At 46.4% G+C, this 22392-nt stretch overlaps 1 protein-coding gene across 1 annotated transcript in view; it reads left to right on the plus strand.

The window, feature by feature from the left end:
- The first annotated feature begins 8599 nt into the window (after positions 1–8599).
- PRKCI (protein kinase C iota) overlaps positions 8600–22392 on the plus strand; it is a 111666-nt gene continuing 97873 nt past the window's right edge. Inside the window, exon 1 of the mRNA XM_040428216.1 lies at positions 8600–8932. Within this exon, the coding sequence (XP_040284150.1) occupies positions 8853–8932 (80 nt within the window). The 5' untranslated portion in view covers positions 8600–8852. The remainder of the gene's footprint in view (positions 8933–22392) is intronic.

Below are 22392 nucleotides of genomic sequence, written 5' to 3' on the forward strand. Positions count from 1 at the left end.
CTATTGGCAACTAAGCCAGTTTTCCTTTACACCAGTTTTGAGAAATCTCGCCCATTGTTTGTTCAGTCACTCCTCATGCAGGTTGTCCAGACACCAGTCCAATGATTATTTTTGGCATCTATTATTATTATTATTATTAAATCACCATTCATTCCATGGCGCTGTACATATGATAAGGGGTCACATACAGTTGTGTTCAAAATTATTCAACCCCCACTTAAAATTGAGTGTTTTGGCCAGTTTGACATTGATTTTGATCATTTCAGTCATCTTGTTTACAATTAAATCAAAGAGGCACTTGTAAGTCAGACAAATATAACATAACATTTATAATGAAATAACCACAAATGTCTTTTCTGTGCTCACATCATTATCAGTTTTATTCAACCCCCAAGTGACATTCAATCTTAGTACTTAGTACAACATCCTTTTCCAGTTATAACAGCTTTTAAACGTGAAGCATAGCTTGACACAAGTGTCTTGCAGCGATCTACGGGTATCTTCGCCCATTCTTCATGGGCAAAAGCCTCCAGTTCAGTCACATTCTTAGGCTTGCGCGCTGCAACTGCTTTCTTTAAGTCCCGCCAGAGGTTCTCAATCGGATTTAAGTCTGGTGACTGCGATGGCCACTTCAAAATGTTCCAGCCTTTAATCTGCAACCATGCTCTAGTGGACTTGGAGGTATGCTTGGGATCATTGTCCTGTTGAAAGGTCCAACGTCTCCCAAGCCTCAGGTTTGTGACGGACTGCATCACATTTTCATCCAATATCTCCTGGTACTGAAGAGAATTCATGGTACCTTGCACACGCTGAAGCTTCCCTGTACCTGTAGAAGCAAAACAGCCCCAAAGCGTGATTGACCCCCTGCCATGCTTCACAGTAGGCAAGGTGTTCTTTTCTTCATAGGCCTTGTTCTTCCTCCTCCAAACATAGCGTTGATCCATGGGCCCAAACAGTTCTAATTTTGTTTCATCAGTCCACAGAACACTTTTGTGGTTTGTCCACATGACTTTTGGCATACTGCAGTCGACTCTTCTTATTCTTTGGAGACAGCAAGGGGGTGCGCCTGGGAGTTCTGGCATGGAGGCCTTCATTACGCAGTGTGCGCCTTATTGTCTGAGCTGAAACTTCAGTACACACATCTGACAAATCTTTTTTCAGTTCCTCAGCAGTCACACGGGGACTTTTCTCCACTTTGCGCTTCAGGTAGCGCACAGCAGTCAAAGTCAGCATCTTCTTTCTGCCACGACCAGGTAGCGTTTCAACAGTGCCCTTTGCCTTGAATTTGCGAATGATGCTTCCTATGGTGTCTCTTGGTATGTTTAACATCTTTGCATTCTTCTTATAGCCATTGCCCTTCCTGTGAAGAGAAATCACCTCTTCTCTTGTCTTCCTGGACCATTCTCTTGACTTCACCATGTTTGTAAACACACCAGTAAATGTCTAGAAGGAGCTGAGTATCACAGTCCTTTTAAATCTGCCTAATTGGTGCTTATTATGCTTGATTGCTGATCCTTGACATCCACAGGTATTTTCAATACCTGATCGAAAACACTTGAATGAACCTCTGTTCTTAAGAGTGGTAGTCTTTAAGGGGTTGAATCATTGTGTCAATGAAGAAATCACAAAAAAACATTTAATACTGTATTACAAAAACAATTGATGGCATTTTAGTTGCATTTGGTTCTTTAAAAAGTCCTTGTAAGATTTCATTCTGAACACAATTACAAATGTACACTAAATTCCCTAAAACCCTTTACAGCATTGGGGGTTGAATAATTTTGAACACAACTGTACATAATACAGACAATTGCACTAAGCATAAACAAAAGGAGTTACAGAGGCTGGTACAGAAGGAAAGAGGGCCCTGCCCGGGGGGCTTACAATCTAGGCATAGATTTGACATGCTTCCTGCTGTGGAGCATGGAGGTAAAATTTAAGCTGTTGTATTTTTAGCCATCTACACTACTGCTGCATTTTTTTCCTTCCTTGACCCATTTGTTGTCACAATTATTTTTTTTATGTCATTTTGTCAATAGGTAAAAAAAACACCACAAAATGCCAGTCGTAAGGCAGTTTCAGTGCATGGCTTAGTGCAAATAGGTTTTATTTTATTAAATGGGTTATCTGCACTACAGATACTGATGACCTATCCTTAGGATAAGTCACCAATATCATATCAGTAGGGGTCTGACACTCGTCATCCCCACAGATTAGGTCTTTTGAGGAGCCATGCAATGCTGGAAACTATACAGTGTACGGGGCACAGCTGCTTACATGTTCTAGTGGGCGTGCCGGGTACTGCAGCTCAGTTCCTATCCAAGTGAGCCTTCTGCTTCCACTCCGCACACTGTATAGTTTCTGTTGGCACGACTGCCCAAAATAGGCTACTTTCACACTGGCGTTTCTGGGTCTGCCTGTGAGATCCGTTTCAGGGCTCTAACAAGTGGACCAAAACGGATCAGTTAAGCCCCAATGCATTCTGAATGGATAAGGATCCGTTCAGAATGCATCAATTTGACTGCGTTTGGTCTCTGTTGCGTTTTTTACATGGTCACTAAAACACAGCTTGCAGCGTTTTGGTGACCGTCTGAATATGCGGAGCCAAACGGATCCGTCCTGACTTACAATGTAAGTCAAGACGGTTCAGTTTTGACTTAGACTTTTTTTTGAATGAATAATGCAAACGGATCTGTTATGAACGGATACAAGCGTTTGCATTATTGGTGCGGATTCGTCTGTGCAGATACAAGACGGATCCGCACCAAACGCGAGTGTGAAAGTAGCCATAGCTGATATTCATTACCTATCCTGAAAATAGAAAATTCACTGTTGCAAAATAGATAAAGGAGATATACGTCTCCAGTGTAACCAATATTGTCACGGAAAAATGAGAGGCGCTAAAAACGATATACTTTATTTGATTAAAGGTAAAAGCAAAAAACTAAATATGAGGATGTGTATGTGACCCTCACCAAACACAAAAATTGCAATTTAGAAACAGACACTTGATGGCTAAGCGGCAGGTACAAATAAGACAGTGCACTGAGAACATATATGTCATGTCTTATAATAGACTTTGAACGCCATTCATCCTCAGACCATTTGTCTTATGTCTTTGTCTTATCTCTGCCCTCCTACGTGAGGGACTCAATGGAGATTGTCAATAAGTTAGATGGCCTCTATGTTGAAGGTAATACGTTACTTGCTAAAACCAACAAGAGCAAAGAACCAATAACCCCATAGAAAAATGAGAAAGCACTCATATAAAATATATGTAGTTTATTAAGACACAGAATAAATATACAATGACATGAAGGCACAAGGTAAAGGGGGATGGGACGCCCCGTGTAGCAGGACCGTGAACCCCCACCCTCACATATACCAAACTAATAAGGGAAAGATGCCATAAAACACTGGGTGTAAAACCGCATATTAATGGGGGAACTGTAAAATCATGAGGTCACACATATCAGAGTTGCCCACCACTAGTAATTATTGTGGCCATCCCGTATAAAACAGGCAGCCAGATGACATAGTAACTGAGATCCGGGTAGAGCAAGAGTGGTATGTGTAAGCAATGTTACTAAGGTAAAACACTAAACATATATAAAGCAATATATAAGTTACCCATGGTATGCGGAAACACCAAGTGTCTGACTGGAGCTGCACCTCGATGCGCGTTTTGCCAAGAACGGCTTCGTCAGGTCAAAACGCGCATCGAGGTGCAGCTCCGGTCAGACACTTGGTGCTTCCGCATACCATGGGTAACTTATATATTGCTTTATATATGTTTAGTGTTTTACCTTAGTAACATTGTTTACACATACCACTCTTGCTCTACGTCTTGATTGACGTCCGATTTGCCTGCTTCTGTCTAAATCCCGCGCCTGTGCCGTGCGCTTCTGTATTCGGCGCAGTGAGTGAATGCCGCGCTCCTGGTGCCGGCTTCCTCACTGTAACGTAGTCGGCGCAGGCGCAGTGAGGAAGCCGGCACCAGGAGCGTGGCATTCATTCACTGCGCCTGCGCCGGATACAGAAGCGCACGCAGGCGCGGGATTTAGACAGATGCAGGCAAATCGAAAGTCAATCAAGAGGAGTGGGGCGGGCTAGAAGAACGACATGGGCGGTGAAAATGGTCAGTAGACGGAGCCTCTAAGTGCTGAATCGACGCCCACATAGCACCTAGAGGCTCATTAGCATATGGATAAAAGTACGTTTTTTAGGTGAACGGCCGCAGACAGAAGTGAACAAAGAAGACTGTTATGTACTGCTGACACTGGCACATCGCTAGTGTCAGTCAGCTACATATGGCAAAATCTGATGGTAGAAAGCCTTTAATGTGAACAATTGTGGCCAATTTTTTACATCCGAAATAAATCCGTACCAAATTACCTTTCTTGATTTAACTATAATAAAGGCCGATGATGGTAAGATTCATACAAGCCTTTTTCGTAAAAAAAACTACGACCAACAGCTTTTTACATTGGGAGAGCTGTCACCCTCTCCCCCTCAAGAAAGGGATACCGAAAGGACAGTACCTTAGGGTCCGTCGCAACTGCTCTTCCTTTTCAAACTTTCACATTAAAGCCAGGGACCTTGAAAATAGTTTTTTGCGATGTGGATATCACCCCAGGGTGCTTAAATCGGCATACCAACACTCACTGGCATGCACACGTGAGTCTCTTCTCAATCTGAGAAGAAAACAAGCGGATGAGGAACAGATTCGTCTTACAGCGACGTTTGACGCTGCCAATGAGCAAGTCAAAAATATCCTTTGTAAACACTGGGATATTTTAAAAATGGATGCCGATATTGAACATCTGGTGGGTGATCGCCCAGCCATTATGTACTGCAGGGGGCGTAATTTGAGAGACCGGTTAGTCCACGTTTTTTTTCAGACCCCACATCAAAGTACGTGGCTGGAAAATTTACCACAGGGAACTTTCCGTTGCAGTGGTTGCGTGGCTTGCGAGTCTATCAAGCCTGGCGTCACCTTTACCAGCACTACCACCTCGAAATCCTACAATATCAGATGTTTTGTCAATTGCAGGTCATCGGGCCTGGTTTATCTGGGTACTTGCATCTGTGGCCTACAGTACGTAGATAAAACCATCCGCGAATTTTGCTGCAGAATTGGCGAACATCTGAATGATATAAAGAAAAAAGCGGACACTTTGATCACACGCCACATTAACCTGCACCATTTTGGAGGTCCTCGGTCCATTATGTTTCGGGATTGAGATCTGTTCCCCAAGGGAAGGTGATTTTGATCAAAGGGTCCTCCAAAAGGAGGCCCAGTGGACCTTCAGGTTGGGCAGAGTCCGTCCCCTGGGTCTAAATGATCATATTTCGTATACCTGCTTCATTTGACCAACCGATTAGATTGTGCGCCCAGATGTTACATCGTTGTATCTATTCATGTTTTCCTTCGGTTGTTGTGCACATTACTGGCAAATAGCAACATGCTGTCTTCCTGGAATCGCTATTGTCCATTTATCTAGTCCCCTTTTCCACTCCCTTCTAACTTAGTTTAGGTCCGACCCATCCTGTAGTCTATATTATGTTACCCCTTATGTATCCATGCCTGTTGTTCCCTCTTCTATCTTTGTTAACAAGGAGGACGCCCGGCTTATCATGGGTGGCTTCTGGCAGCTGAAGAGTTAACAAGCGGTGTGTTCTGCCTCTCTGTGCTCCCATTGGCCACACGTCGGTCTTACCTCCACCTGAGGGTGGGTGTGCTCTCTCTTCCTATTTAACCCGGCTTTCTAGGCGGCCATTTCATGGCCATCCTAGCGCCGGACAATTCTCCACGTGTCGGCTGCATAGCTCCTGATGATTTTGATGAAACGCGTCGAGCCACGCTAAGATGCGATGTTCAGGAGTTCTAACTAGTATTAGGACGGGTAGTTAGGTGCAGGGGTTAGTCATCAATTGGGGCAGTCACAATACTATTAGCTGCTACACTAGATGAGGCTTGTTTATATCAGTGGCGGTGTCCATTCAGCCGCAGTGGGACACTCACCTCTCCCCCCTCCTTTTATGGTATGTCCACACTGTTACTCCGGGGGACTGTCTATTAAAGGGGTTGTCCAGGATTGGGGACTTTGGTTTAATTGTTTAACAAGGACATACATATCTCCTACATGACTGTCCTACCTTTCCCATACTTTTCTGATGCCCCGTATTCATTGCACAAGTTCTCAGCCGGAAGTAAGACTTTTCTCACATTCAATGACGTACCGGGTCTCTTCTGCAGAGCGAAGCCGCTTCATCCGCTTCCGAGGGAGCCCGGTGACGTCACCATCAGCCACAGACATTATGCAGAGCGCTCGGAGTCGGCAACAGATTGCGCTAAGCCACGCCCCTCCAGTCCGGTGACGTCACCAGGCAGGGCGTGTTGTTCATAATGAAGGAGGCAAGGGAACTATGCTAATTAGCATAGTAAACGCCTCCAATGCAGGCAAATGGGGCAGCAGGCTGGAGATAGAAGCAATACTCTGAGGACTGAGCCAGGAGGAGTTTATGGGCGTTACTAAGGAGGGGAAAAATGTGCGGCAGGAGGCTGAATATGATTCAAGGTAGGCGGATGCGATGTGCGGCAGGAGACTGAATAGCAATGAGGGGGCGGAGTCAGGGCGGAGAGGAGAGTCGTCTGAAAGCACGTGATGCTGCGCTGGGACCCACAGTGCAGAGCGGCAGGAAGTTAGACAAAAATAAACAGAGATGTAAACAGTGCGTGGGGGACCGTCGGAGCCGTGTAGAAATGGCGAAAATACCTTAAAACATATGGGGGGACCTAGAATCACCGGTTAACAGTGAGTACACTTTAAAAAAAAAAAATCTTTGATCCTGGACAACCCCTTTAACTGACAACTCCTTTATAGAGGACCTGTCACCACTCCTGACATGCCTGTTTTAATAGCTTCATACATTCCCCATGTAATAACAGTTCTGGAACATCTATTCTTATGTCTCTATGTTGTGCCATTCATGTATTATTTCTACTAGAAGTTATGAATTTGCTAGCAGTCAGCAGTAAGGGTACAGGGGGGTGGTAACCAGTTGGGGGGGTATACCTGCACAGACTGAACATAGCAGCACTGATTGGATACAGTCAGACTATGCAGGGACACACCCACAACTGGTTATTACCCCCCTGTGCCCTTACTGCTGACTGCTAGCAATTCATTCATAACTTCTAGTAGTAATAATAAAGGAATGGGACAACATACAGGCATAAGAATAGATGCTCCAGAATTGTTATTACATGGGGAATGCATGAAGCTATTGTCAGGAATGCATGTCAGGAGAGGTGAAAGGTCCTCTTTAAAGAAGACCTATCATGGGTCATGCTTATGGCATATTACAGCGCTTACTATTTTCTGTATGCGCTGCTCATTTCGCCCGCTATGCCTCCTGTTCACTTTTCCCGCCTGGTATGTAAATTCATACCATCGGTACAGGAAGGACCTGGCTGTAGCAAGGTCCAATCGCAGCGGAGAAGGGAGAAAAAAACTGCCGTCTCCTCCTCCCTGTACCAATGCCATTAATTTACATACCAGGCAGGAAAAGTGAACGGGGGGCACAGTTGGCAAACGGAGCAGCGCATAGAGAAACTAGTGAGCGCTGTAATATGCCATAAGAATGCCCCACAGATTCCACTAGGCTCTTCCCCGTCTGCCATCACACAGACCGTTTTACACACAGCTGTGCTAACCGTTTTTAAAGTACATAGCATACTGACCCATACAAGTCAGTAGGGCTATTCACACATCCGTTTTTTTTGTTTTTTTCATGGATCCATGTCTCACCACAGCTTCTATTATTTTCATTTTTTTTTTTGACGATGAGAATAGACCTTTCTATTGATGGAAGTGAGAAAGAAACAGATTCACATCTGCGTAAGGGATCCGGCAGAGGAGTTCACCGGATTTGGCATAGCCATTGTCCACCACCAGATCTCATTGACTATAATGGGATCTGGCTGCAGATCATTTTGCCAGGCTGAAGCAGATACCTATGCCAGAAGGCGGCCAGATCAAAGCAGATCCCACTATAGTCAACGGGGGCTGTGCTAGATCAGTCAAGCGCAGATGTGAATCAGCCCAGCTGTTTTTCACGGATCCTTTTTTTTTGCATAGCGATAATCAGATATTTTTTATAGATCGCAGGCAGACATATTCATTTCTATGGAGCCGCTAAAATTGTCACCCTTCTGTCCTCATCCTGCAAATTGTCCTATTTTGTCCATTTTGCAAACAATGGGGCCCGTGAAAAACGTGTGATGCACGCCGACTGCATCTGTATTTTGTGGACTGCAAAAACGGATATGGTCATGTGAATGCTCCATTATGGAGACTGCATGGAGTTCATACAGTCAGGTACTTACTCCCAGCCACTAGACACTGGTGGAAAAATGCAGCAAAAAGCAAAGTTTACACTGAAGCCTAGCAATTTACTAAGGTCACGTGACACATGAATGCCGCAAAGTGGGAAATACACCGTAACCGGCAGAAGCCCCCATTAGCGACCTGTAGCCATGAAGTCCTCCCAGGTGCAGTGTACGTAACATCCGCTCCCCGCACGCTGCAGCCCCGCCGTGTAAACAGCAGGAACAGAATGCGGCTCTCCCGTGGGCAGCGGGCACATTGCTGTGTGGGGAGGGGAGGATGCATTGCGCTGCCGTGTGACTGACTGCCTCTCTACCTACCCCGAGAGTGAGGCTGTGTGTAGGGCAGGGCAGTCCCCTCCCCCGGATGTGTGCATGTTGGTACGCTCTTCCAGGCTGTGCTAGGATTCGGGGCTGTGCGGGTACCCGGCGGGCGCTGTGAGTTTCACTTGTGGAGGACATGCCGACACAGAGGGACAGCACCATGTCCCAGCCCGCTGATCACTCCCACCAAGTCCGGGTCAAGGCGTACTTCAAAGGGTGAGCAGTCTGGAGTGCCTCTGATTTACCACCTTATGTTGTAGTGTAGAGATTTCCTGGACAGATTTGTGGTAATGAGATTTATTGGGTCATGCTGCCACTTGTTGGTCATCCAAGTGACAGTGTATGTTAGAATTTGCCCCATGCTACCAGTGCTATCTTCTGGCGCCTGGCGTAACGCTGTTTCCCGGGGTGACGCTGGCTCCCGGGGTGACGCTGGCTCCCGGGGTGACGCTGGCGCCCAGGGCGACGCTGGCTCCTGGCTGGCTCCCGGGGTGACGCTGGCTCCCGGGGTGACTCTGGCTCCCGCTGGCTTATGGTTGTTTCTGCTGGCGGCACAGGGTTTATGCTAGCTGCCCTGGGTAATGTTGGTACATGTAGTACAATAAAAAGATGACAACTCTAACTCTTTTCCAAGAGCATTCTGGGTAGTCGCTGGATTTGAGTAACTCCATTGTGAACACTTAAATGAGACACAGGAACTTGTAAGGTGCTGGTATGGTTTTTACTTTCACCTCCAAGTCTTTACTGGTCAACTTGGTCACAGCAGACGTTGGGGTGCCCAGTCAGGAGCTGAGTGGGCGCTATAACCGGTGGGTGCTTGCTGATTCACACAGAGGATATCCACCGGCAGTGTCTGTCATCAGGGATGACTCAGAGCATAGACATTTAACATTGATTGCAACCATGGACTCCCTCCAGTAACCCGCAGCTAGATCTTGGGAGCCATTTGGTTGCTGTGGTGGTCTGGAGCTTTCTGAAGGCCATAGTAAAACTTCTATGAAAGGGTTTCTCTGGGCTTTAAAAACACTTTGCCTGCTGCCCTGTTGTGGGAAGAGTTTGGTCAGTACTTGCCCTACCTTACTGGATACGCGGCTGAACAGGAAAACTGAAAGCCTGAGCCGAAGAGCCCTCAGCCATTGTGAGCGCAACGAGGACAGCAAAATCGTCAGCCTGATGGAGGGGTAAGCCATACTCGTCCCACCAGGTCAGAAGGCAGACCGACTTTGTTTGAAAGTCCAGAGAACCCCACTAAACGAAACCTATCCTATCGAACATGGTGTATCAGCCGCAGGCACCATGTTATTGAGCAGGAGGAGCTGAGCAGATTTAGTAAACCTTTTATTTCATTCATATAAAGAGGACCTGTCACCACTCCTGACATGCCTGTTTTAATAGCTTCATGCATTCCCTATGTAATAACAGTTCTGGAGCATCTATTCTTATGTCTGTATGTTGTACCGTTCCTCTATTTCTACTAGAAGTTATGAATAATTGCTAGCAGTCTGCAGTAAGGGTACAGGGGGGTGGTAACCAGTTACTGTACAGGTACCCTCCCCCCCCCCCCCCTCAACTGGTTACCACCCCTCTGTACCCTTACTGCAGACTGCTAGTAGAAATAATAAAGGAATGGCATAACATAGAGACAGAAGAATAGATACTCCAGGATTGTTATTACATAGGGAATATATGAAGCTATTAAAACGGGCATGTCAGGAGCGGTGGCAGGTCCTCTTTAAATTTCTGCTCTTTCTGGGCTTTGAAGTAAGGAGGCAGTCCTATCAGTGATTGACAGTAGGGATGAGTGAATCGGCTTTGGATGAAACATCCCAATGCGATTCGCATAAAACTTTGTTAGAATTCTATATGGACCGATGAGCTGAAGTTATTACACGAAGTCTCGCGAGACTTCACGAAGTAATAACTTCAGAAATTAATTTCTACTATTAAACCTCTTGCTCCGTACAGTATTCTAACAAAGTTTTATGCAAATCGACTTCTGATATTTTATCCGAAGTCGATTCGCTCATGCCTAATTGACAGCTATCTCCGTATACACAGTCATAGAGACCAGGATGTCAATCACTGATAGGACCGCCCCCTGGACTTCAAAGAGCAGAATGTGCAGAGCTTTAAATGAATACAGTACAAGTTTTACTGAATCTTTTGTCAAAAAGCTATATATCAACCAGCTCAGCTCATTTTGTTCCATAGGCGGCTGCATTTTCAAGGTGACAGGTTCCCTTTAAGTGCTCAATAGGAACACAGAGATGTTGCCATAGACTGCAATACTATTTGATTGCAGTGTATGGTATAAGTGATCCAATGATCACATGTTCAAGTGTCCTAGGGGCACTAAAAATAACATTAAAATAAGGGGGGGGGGAGTTTAAAAAATTCAAAGTATTCCCCTTTTCCTGTTTTACAAATAATAATTCTAAGGGGGGAAAAAACATCATTGGTATCGACACATCCGAAAATGCCCAAACTATTAAAATATAGGTCTCTTTTACATGAGCAATATGGAAAGTGTCAGGGTCTGTTTAGTGAAAAACTGATGATTTTTCATGTCGGGCTACTTTCACACTGGCGTTCTGGCTTTCTGTTTGTGAGATCCGTTCAGGGCTCTCACAAGAGGTCCAAAACGGATCAGTTTTGCCCCAATGCATTCTGAATGGAAAAGGATCCGCTCAGAATGCATCAGTTTGCCTCCGATCAGTCTCCATTCCGCTCTGGAGGCGGACACCAAAACACTGCTTTGCTGTCCGCTTGATGAAACTGAGCCAAACGGATCCGTCCTGACACACAATGTAAGTCAACGGGGACGGATCCGTTTTCTCTGCCACAATAGAAATCGGCTCCGTCCCCCATTGACTTTCAATAGTGTTCAAGACGGATCCGTCATGGCTATAGAAGACATAATACAACTGGATCCGTTCATGACGGATGCATGCGGTTGTATTATTGTAACGCAAGCGTTTTTGCAGATCCATGACGGATCCGCAAAATACGCTACTGTGAAAGTAGCCTCAGTTGTATTCAGTATCGGTATCGTCCACGAGATCATTCCATGCTTCAGTTTTTTTCCATCAGGTTCACGTCCGTTTTTCATGCTCATGAAGAATAAGAGTACTTTCACACTAGCGTTAAACTTTTCCGGTATTGAGTTTTATCCTAATGCATTCTTAATGGGGAGCAATCCGTTCAGTATGCATCAGGATGTCTTCAGTTCAGTCACTGTACGGTTTTTGGACGGAGAAAATACCGCATCATGCTGCGGTATTTTCTCCGTCCAAAATTCCGGAACACATGCCAGATCTGGCATTACTTTCCATTGAAATGCATTAATGCTGTATCCGGCACCAAGTGTTCAGGAAAAACGGATCCGGTTTTGCGGTCTGCGCATGCGCAAACCTTTTAAAAATGTGAAAAAGATAAATACCGGATCCGTTTTTCTGGATGACAACCGGAGAGACGGATCCGGTATTGCAATGCATTTGTGAGACGGATCCACATCCGGATCCGTTTACAAATGGTATCCAGCACTGCAAGTGTGAAAGTACCCTAACACGCAGCATCTCCCAGCAACCATCAGTGAAAGACTGCGTCCGGATGCCATTCATGTGCCGTCAGTTTTCTTTGACTTGAATGAACCAGTCCTGCGTGAAAAACGGACAGATGGTAGCGATAAACAGTGCTCATGTACATATACACATTGACCTAAATGGGGCAGGGTTCAGTCCGGGCACTATGCTGCCCATTGTAAAACGGACTGCGTCCAGACAGGAGACTCGCTTGTGTGAAATAAGCCTAAGGCCTTTTTCACATGAATGATTCCGTCCAGGTGTGCTCTGGACTAATTCCTGACCCATCCATATCAGTGAGTATATGCACACGACCGTTATTGCTGATCATCTCTGCGTTCAGGAAAAATCTCAGCATGTTCTATATTGTGTGTTTAATGCGGTCCTGGCTCCATAGAAATGAATGTGACTGCATATTAAATCCGAAGGCATCTGGATGCAATGCGATTTTGTTTAAGGCCCCTTTCACACGAGCGAGTTCGACGCATTGGACTCGCAGCGTGTGTCAGCAAGAGCTCCCATCCTGACCTACTTGGCACTGAAAGGATCGCATAGCGTTATATTGATTTATGATGCTATGTAACCCTTAGAGGTCTGGAATGTATTGTGTAAGGCTGCATGCACACAAACGTTGTTTGTTTCCGTGTCCGTTCCGTTTTTTTTTGCGGATAGGATGCGGACCCGTTCATTTCAATGGGTCCGCAAAAAACGTGGACAGCACACCGTGTGCTATCTGCATCAGTATGTCTTTCTAGTTTGCGGACAAGGATATGCATTATTACAATGGATCCGCAAAAAAAAACGGATGCCATATGGAACATCATCCGTTTTTTTTTTTTGTTTTGTTTTTTGAGGATCCGCAATTTGCAGACCGCAAAACACATACTGTCGTGTGCATGTAGCCTAACAGTGACATGCTGTCAGTGTTATTCAATACATTCCAGAACTCTAAGGCCTCTTTCACACGGGCGTTGTGTGGGAAAATGTGCGGGTGCGTTGTGGGAACACACATTGTAATGCGTTTTGCACTCGCGTGAGAAAAATCGCGCGTGTTTGGTACCCAAACCCGAACTTCTTCACAGAAGTTCGGGCTTGGGATAGGTGTTCTGTAAATAGTATTATTTTCCCTTATAACATGGTTATAAGGGAAAATAATAGCATTCTGAATACAGAATGCATAGTAAAACAGCGCTAGAGGGGTTAAAAAAAAATAAAAGATCATTTAACTCACCTTAATCCACTTGCTCGCGTAGCCGGCATCTCCTTCTGTCCCCTTTACTGAATAGGACCTGTGGTGAGCATTAATTATAGGTCAAGGACCTTTGATGTCACTCCGGTCATCACATGGTACGTCACATGATCTTTTACCATGGTGAATCACCATGGTAAAAGATCATGTGACGTACCATGTGATGACCAGAGTGACATCATCCCAGGTCCATAGTTAATGCTCACCACAGGTCCTATACAGTAAAAGAGACAGACGGAGATGCCGGCGACGCGAGCAAGTGGATTAAGGTGAGTTAAATGATCTTTTATTTTTTTTTAACCCCTCTAGCGCTGTTTTACTATGCATTCTGTATTCAGAATGCTATTATTTTCCCTTATAACCATGTTATAAGGGAAAATAATAATGATCGGGTCTCCATCCCGATCGTCTCCTAGCAACTGTGCGTGAAAATCGCACCGCATCCGCACTTGCTTGCGGATGCTTGCGATTTTCACGCAACCCCATTCACTTCTAGAGTTGTTGCGATACCAAATTTTTGATTCGGTTTCGATACCATGAAAAAGTATTGCGATACTCGATACCATTCGATACCATGCGAAAAAAATAAACAAAAAAAGCCACGTGCATTCCTCATTTTTAAAAATGGCGAATCGCGCAGTTTTTATTTTATTTTTTCTGTTCCGGCATTCACCACCTAGATTTTTTTTTTATATTTTAATAGTTTGGACTTTTCTGACGTGGCGATGTAATATGTTTATTTATATATTTTATATGTGAAATTGGGAAAAGGGGGGTGATTTATACTTCATATTTTAGTGTTTTTTTTTTTTTCACTTTTTATTTAATAACTATTTCCCCCCTTAGGGGCTAGAACCTGGGATCTTTCATCCCTTTTCCTATTCACCCTGATAGATCTCTATCAGGGTGAATAGGACTCCACACTGTCCCTGCTGCTCTGTGCTTTGTGCACACAGCATCAGGGATGTTACCATGGCAACCAGTCCTGGCTGCCATGGTAACCGATCGGAGCCCCAGGCTTACACAGCTGGGGCTCCGATCAGAAGCTGCCACTGCACCACCAATGAGGGGGAGTGGAGAGGTCCCTGTGGCCACTGCCACCAATGATTTTAATACTGGAGGGTTGAGAGGGGCCGGCGCACTGTGCCACCAATGATTTTAATGGGATGGGGGGATTGAGGGGGGGGGGGCACACTGCACCACCAATGATTTTACCCCTTTATACAGGAGGCGGGTACTAGCAGATCAGCGGCAGTTAACTGCCGCTGATCGCAGCTCCCTGTCAGGGGCAGGGTGCCGGCAATGCGATTCTGCTGCCGGCACCCGCCTCCTGTATGTGTTAAAGACTGACTACTGTATATGAGTCCAGACTTTCACTATTAGGCCACACAGAGCGGCGCCCAGCGATGTCTCAGCACTCACCATTTAGTCCTGGGCGCCGCTCCGTTCGCCCGCAGTGCCCCATTACTGTCTCCTCTCCTGCTCCACATGCTGCTGATTACTATCGGAGCGATGGGAGGAGACATCAGCTTCACTAGTGGGCGTTCCTTCTCCCTGGCTGTAGCGCTGTCCAATCGCAGCGCAGGGAAAAGGAACGCCCACTAGTGAAGCTGATGTCTCCTCCCATCGCTCCGATAGTAATCCTATCATTGGTGGCGCAGTGCGCCCGCCCCTCCTCCGCCCCTCTCTTCTCATTGCCGCCCCTCCTCCACCCCCTCTCTTCTCATTGCCGCCCCTCCTCCGCCCCTCTCTTCTCATTGCCGCCCCTCCTCCGCCCCTCTCTTCTCATTAGTGGCAGCGGCAGCAGCACAGGGGGAGGGAGGACAGCTTCCTTCTCCCCGTGCTGCTGAGAGAGAACATGAGCGCGCCGATAGCAGCGCGCTCATGTTCAGAGATACTAGACTGCGCAGAAGCGCAGCCCAGTATCGAAAAAACGGAAATCCCGGTATCGTATCGATACCGGGACAAAAGTATCGATTGGGTATCGAAATTTCGATACCCGCAACAACCCTATTCACTTCTATGGGGCCTGCGTTGCGTGAAAAACGCAGAATATAGAGCATGCTGCGATTTTCACGCAACGCATAAGTGATGCGTGAAAATCACAGCTCGTGTGCACAGCCCTATAGAAATGAATGGGTCAGTATTCAGTGCGGGTGCAATGCGTTCACCTCCCGCATCGCATCCGCGCGGAATACTCGCTCGTGTGAAAGGGGCCTAAGGGCCCTTTCACACGAGCGAGTTTTCCGTGCAGGTGCAATGCGTAAAGTGAACGCATACCACCCGCACTAAATCCTGACCCGTTCATTTTAATGTGTCCGTGTACAGTTCTGCGTTGCGTGAAAAACGCAGCATGTTCTATATTCTGTGTTTTTCACGCAGCCCTGGCCCCATAGAAGTGAATGGGGCTTCAGTGAAAAATGCATTGCATCTTCAAGCAAGTGCGGATGCAATGCGTTTTTCACTGATGGTTGCATCCCTTCCCTAACTGATGGTTGCTAAGACATGTTTGTAAACCTTCAGTTTTTTATCCCGCGCGTGAAAAATGCATCAAAACGCATTGCACCCGCGCGGAAACATCTGAACGCAATCGCAGACAAAACTGACTGAACTTGCTTGCAAAATTGTGAGAGTTTCACTGAATGCATCTGGAGCCAATCCGTCACGCTCGTGTGAAAGAGGCCTAAGGCTGAGTTCACACGGGCGAGAGAGGTGAACGCATTGCACCCGCACTGAATCTGGACCTATTCACTCCAATGGGGCTGCGCACATGAGCTGTGATTCTCACGCATCACTTATGCGTTGCGTGAAAATCGCAGCATGCTCTATATTGTGCGTTTTCCACGCAACGCAGGCCCCATAGAAGTGAATGGGGCTGCGTGAAAATCGCAAGCATCCGCAAGCAAGTGCGGATGCGGTGCGATTTTCACGCACGGTTGCTAGGAGAGGATCGGGATAGAGACCCGATCATTATTATTTTCCCTTATAACATGGTTATAAGGGAAAATAATACCATTCTGAATACAGAATGCATAGTAAAATACCGCTGGAGGGGTTAAAAAAAATAAAATAATTTAACTCCCCTTTAATCCACTTGCTCGCGCAGCCGGCATCTCTTCTGTCTTCATCTTAGCTGTGTGCAGGAACAGGACCTGTGGTGACGTCACTGCGGTCATCACATGATCCATCACCATGGTAAAAGATCATGTGGCGGACCATGTGATGACCGGAGTGACGTCACCACAGGTCCTTTTCCTGCACACAGCTAAGATGAAGACAAGAGATGCCGGGCTGCGCGATCAAGTGGATTAAGGTGAGTTAAATTTTATTTTTATTTTTTTAACCCCTCCAGCGCTATTGTACTATGCATTCTGTATTCAGAATGCTATTATTTTCCCTTATAACTATGTTATAAGGGAAAATAATACAATCTACAGAACACCGATCCCAAGCCCAAACTTCTGTGAAGAAGTTCGGGTTTGGGTACCAAACATGCGCGATTTTTCTCACGCGAGTGCAAAACGCATTACAATGTTTTGCACTCGCGCGGAAAAATCTCGCATGTTCCCGCAACGCACCCGCAACTTTTCCCGCAACGCCTGTGTGATCCGTGTATCCTGTCCCTCCAAAAAATATGACCTGTCCTATTTTTTGGACGGACAACGGTTCACGGACCCATTCAAGTCAATGGGTCAGTGAAAAAACACGGATGCACACAAGATTGGCATCCGTGATCCGTGGCCGTAGGCTACTTTCACACAGACGGATCCGCAGATCCGTCTGCATAAAAGCTTTTTCAGAGCTGAGTTTTCACTTTGTGAAAACTCAAATCCGACAGCATATTCTAACACAGAGGCGTTCCCATGGTGATGGGGACGCTTCAAGTTAGAATATACTAAGAACTTTGTACATGACTGCCCCCTGCTGCCTGGCAGCACCCAATCTCTTACAGGGGGCTGTGATTCGCACAATAAACCCCTCAGGTGCCGCACCTAAGAGGTTAATTGTGCGTATCATAGCCCCCTGTAAGAGATCAGGTGCTGCCAGGCAGGACGGGGCACACCCCCCTCCCTCCCCAGTTTTAAATTCATTGGTGGCCAGTGCGGCCTACCCCCCCCCCCCCCCCCCCTCCCTAATTAAAATCACCCCCCCCATCATTGGTGGCCAGTGCGGCCTCCCCTTCCCCCCCCCCCTTCCTAATTAAAATCACCTTCCCCATCATTGGTGGCAGCGGAGAGTCCCAGTTTAATCGCTGGGGCTCCGATCGGTAACCATGGCAACCAGGATGCTACTGCAGTCCTGGTTGCCATGCTTACTTAGCAATTTTTAGAAGCATTATACTTACCTGCAATGTCTGTGACCGGTCGGGCGATCCTCCTACTGGTAAGTGACAGGTCTGTGCTATAGGCAATGCGCCGCACAGACCTTTCACTTACCAGTAGGAGGAGCGCCCGGCCGGTCACATACAGCGAAGGTAAGTATAATGCTTCTAAAATTGCAGTAGCGTCCTGGTTGCCATGGTTACCGATCGGAGCCCCAGCGATTAAACTGGGACTCCGATCGGAACTCTCCGCTGCCACCAATGATGGGGGAAGGTGATTTTAATTAGGGGAGAGGGGAGGCCGCACTGGCCACAAATGATGGGGGGGTTATTTTAATTAGGGGGGGGGGAGAGGGTAGGCCGCACTGGCCACCAATGAATATAATACTGGGGAGGGAGGGGGGCCGCACTGGCCACCAATGAGTTAAATACAGGGGAGGGGGGTCTGCTCCCTCCTGCCTGGCAGCACCTGATCTCTTACAGGGGGCTATGATGCGCATAATTAACCCCTCTGGTGCGGCACCTGAGGGGTTAATTGTGCTCATCACAGCCCCCTGTAAGAGATCGGGTGCTGCCAGGCAGCAGGGGGCAGTCATGTACACATACTTAGTATATTCTAACTTGAAGCATCCCCATCACTATGGGAACGCCTCTATGTTAGAATATACTGTCGGATCTGAGTTTTGACGCTCTAACTCAAATCCGATGGTATATTCTAACATAGAGGCGTTCCTATGGTGATGGGGACGCTTCAAGTTAAAATATACCATCGGATTGGAGAAAACTCAGATCCTATGGTATATTAACTCCTGACTTTACATTGAAAGTCAATGGGGGACGGATCCGTTTGCAGTTGCACCATATTGTGTCAACGTCAAACGGATCCGTCCCCATTGACTTGCATTGTAAGTCAGGACGGATCCATTTGGCTCCGCACGGCCAGGCGGACACCAAAAACGACTTTTTCTTCATGTCCGTGGATCCTCCAAAAATCAAGGAAGACCCACGGAACAAAAAACGGACACTGAAAAACGGAACCCGTTTTTGCGGCCCGCAAAAAAAACAAACGGTCGTGTGCATGAGGCCTAAGGGTTACATGGCATCATAAATCAATACAATGCTATGTGACCTGTCAGTGCTGGGAGGTCAGGACTGGTGATCTCGCTGACACATGCTGTGTGTCCAATCTGTGGAACTCGCTCGTGTGAAAGGGGCCTAATGGTTGCTAGAAGATGTAGAGCGTTTTTTACACATGTGAAGAAAAACAAATCAAAAACTGATTGCAACGGCGTGGCAAAAACACTAGAAGCTGACATATTTGCAGAAAACACTGAAGCAAAATGTTAGTATTTCATAGACTGAACTCACGCAAGCTCTGCATCGCTCATGTGAAAGAGGCCTTAAAGGCTAACTGTCATGTTTTCATCAAAAAATCAATTTTAGCATATGTCACTGCTGCAGCAGGGGCGGAGTTAGGGGCGAGTGAGGCAGGAGAACTTAGGCACTTTCAGCCAACTCTCCGCCCCTGGGCACTTGCGACGGCTCATTAGCATATCATAAAAACGACTTTTTGGGCAATTTGGATGATCCGAAAAACGAAACAAAGGTACCATCTGTGTCATATGTTTGTGTCCCACTGAACTATGTGATCGGTTTAAAACCGGTCAGGTTGGTGACAGACTCCCTTTAAAAGTGATCAAAAAGTCATACATACTCTAAAATAGTATCAGTTAAAACTATAGTTCTCCCCCACCCTTTCACTGCTCTGTAGATTTGACATATAACATAGTCATGGGTGTCAGAATATGGCGAGGCAAAGAATTTTTTTCTAGTCTATACATTTGATGTCACTAATTGTACCGACCCCCAGGATGAAAGTACGGTAATTTCTACCTCCTGGTGAACAGCATAAATACCAAACCTAGAAAACAATAACAGGATTGTTTAGTTTTTTATTTAAATTTTTTCTAACTTCATCCCATTTAGTATACAATATGGGTCCACGTCCACAATATGGGTCCGCATCCGTGCCGCAATTTTGCGGAACGGGTGCAGACCCATTCATTTTCAATGGGGCCGGAATGTGCTGTCCGCATCTGCGTTTGCGGATCCGCACTTTTGCATCTGTGCTTCCGTTTCCGCCAAAAAATAGAATATGTCCTATTCTTGTCCGCAATTGTGGACAAAATTAGGCATTTTCTGTTATAGTGTCCGTGTTTTGCGGATCCGCAGAACACTTACGGACGGGTGAATGGACCCTAATACTTTTTTCTTTTTTCCAGCTCTCAATACATTGTATGGAATATTAAAATGGTGAATAGAACTCATTTTCTCACTTTAAAAATTTTCTGCAACAAAATCTGCCATGTGTGAAGTGAACCTTATATATTTCTCACTCCTGGCTTTGGCCCAAAAAACTGTGTCAAAAACTGCAAATGTGATTCCAGCTTTCAATGTCCTCATAGGGTGACTGGTAGTGGGTCCAAAAGCTGGGGCCCCTACCAATGACAACTGCTTGCTTCTTGTGGGTAAAATGGATGTGGGTTGTTATGACTTGGTACAAGAAGGATCTGTCTAAACCCTTACTAGTTGACTTTTACATGAAGCTCTCTTTCAGCCGTGGCATTTGTACATTTGCAGACTGTATACTCATCAGCAGTTGGGAAACGCCTTTTTGACAATATACTAGCACAAGTTCTGACATTTTCAGCCCATCCCATTCTTTAAACTTGGATTTACAGAGATCTGGTTCTAACATCCCTCAAATAATTGTGCATGAGGGAGGCCACATGTACAATGCCCATGGTCTAGATATTCAGAAATGTCGAGGCGCTAGATATCTGCACAGATGTGCCCTAGTGAAGGGTATGAAGTAAAATGACTAATTGGATGGTATGGGAAGCATTCCTATGCCCGGTGTAGAGAATGGAGAAGAGGCATAACCTGAGGCCCCAGAGCAAAATCTGTAAGGATTTCTACTTCTTCCTACTGGTTCCATTTCTGGCTTTGCCTCAAAAACTGCACGTGTGATTCCAACCTAAGGCCTCTTTCACACATCACGGATGTTCTCCAAGTACAGCACACATACCCATTGACCTTAATGTGTGTTTTCACACATCAGTGAGACCATGGGTCCATGGTGACAAAACGGAAGCATGCCCTATTTTTGTTAGTGATTCGGGATCCCTCACATTAGTCTTAGGCTACATGCACACGACCGTATGTGTTTTGCGGTCCACAAATTGCGGATCCGCCCAAAGAAAAACGGATGACATCCGGATGCCATCTCTTTTTATTTTTTTGCGGATCCATTGTAACAATGCCTAAAACGGACAATAGGACATGTTCTATTATTTTTTTGCGGGGCTACGGAATGGACATACTGATGCGGACAGCACATGGTGTGCTGTCCGCATTTTTTGCGGACCCATTGAAATGAATAGGTCCGCATCCTATCTGCAAAAAAACCGGAACGGACACGGAAACCAACAACGTTTGTGTGCATGTAGCCTTACAGAGGTTTTCCAAGACTTTAATACTGATGACCGATCCTCACGATAGGTCATCAGTATCTGATTGGTTGGGGTCCCAAGTGTCGGACCATCACCAATCAGCTGTGTGAGAAGGCAGCGGTGTTTACAGTAGTGCCGCGGCCTTCTCACAGCTTTTCCTAGGCCAGTGATAACACGTTCATTGGTCACATGGCCAAGGGGCATCTCAGTCGCATAGAAGTGAATGGGGCTGAGCGCGATACCAAGAACGGCCGCTATACAATGTACAGCGCTATGCTTGATAAGCCGTGAGAAGGCCCGGGGGCTCACAAGAGTGCCAGTGCCTTCTCAAACAGTTGATCGTCGGAGGTCGTGGGTATCTGACCCCCACTGATCAGATATTGATGACCTATCCAGAGAATAGGTCACCAGCAGTCATGGTCAGTTCGCAGTGTTCGCCAGCGAACACATGCGGGCTGCCATCTTGACTCGCCCGTCCGGCGATGCACAGGTAAGCCCTTTCCTGTGCCGGGAGCCGGTCTGAAATCAAATGCGGTCACCGGGAGCAGGCAGTTCCGAGAACAGCCGCCGGGGGCCTTCATCGGGCTGTTCTCGGAACTGCCTGCTCCCGGTGACCGCAATTGATTTCAGACCAGCTCCAGGCACAGGTAAGTGCTTACCTGTGCATCGCCAGACGGGTGAGTCAAGATGGCAGCCCGTATGTGTTCGCTGGCGAACACTGCGAACTGACCATCACTGTTCATCAGTACTAAAGCCTTGGAAAACCCTTTTAAGTCTATGGGTCCATGAAAACCGTGGACACAACGTGGATGCCATTTGTGTTTGGTCTGTGGTTTTCACATACCATTGGTAGAAGATGCTCTGAAAATGAATTTTCAGCCTAGCACAGGGGCAGGCAACCTCCAGCACTCCAACTGTTGTGAAACTACAACTCCCAGCATGCATACTTGCTCTGCTCTTCTAAGCACGATCATAGAAATGAAATGAGGATGCTAGGAATTGTACAAACCGGA

This window comes from Bufo bufo, chromosome 4, assembly GCF_905171765.1.
Source record: "Bufo bufo chromosome 4, aBufBuf1.1, whole genome shotgun sequence".
Classification (NCBI taxonomy): Eukaryota; Metazoa; Chordata; class Amphibia; order Anura; family Bufonidae; genus Bufo; species Bufo bufo.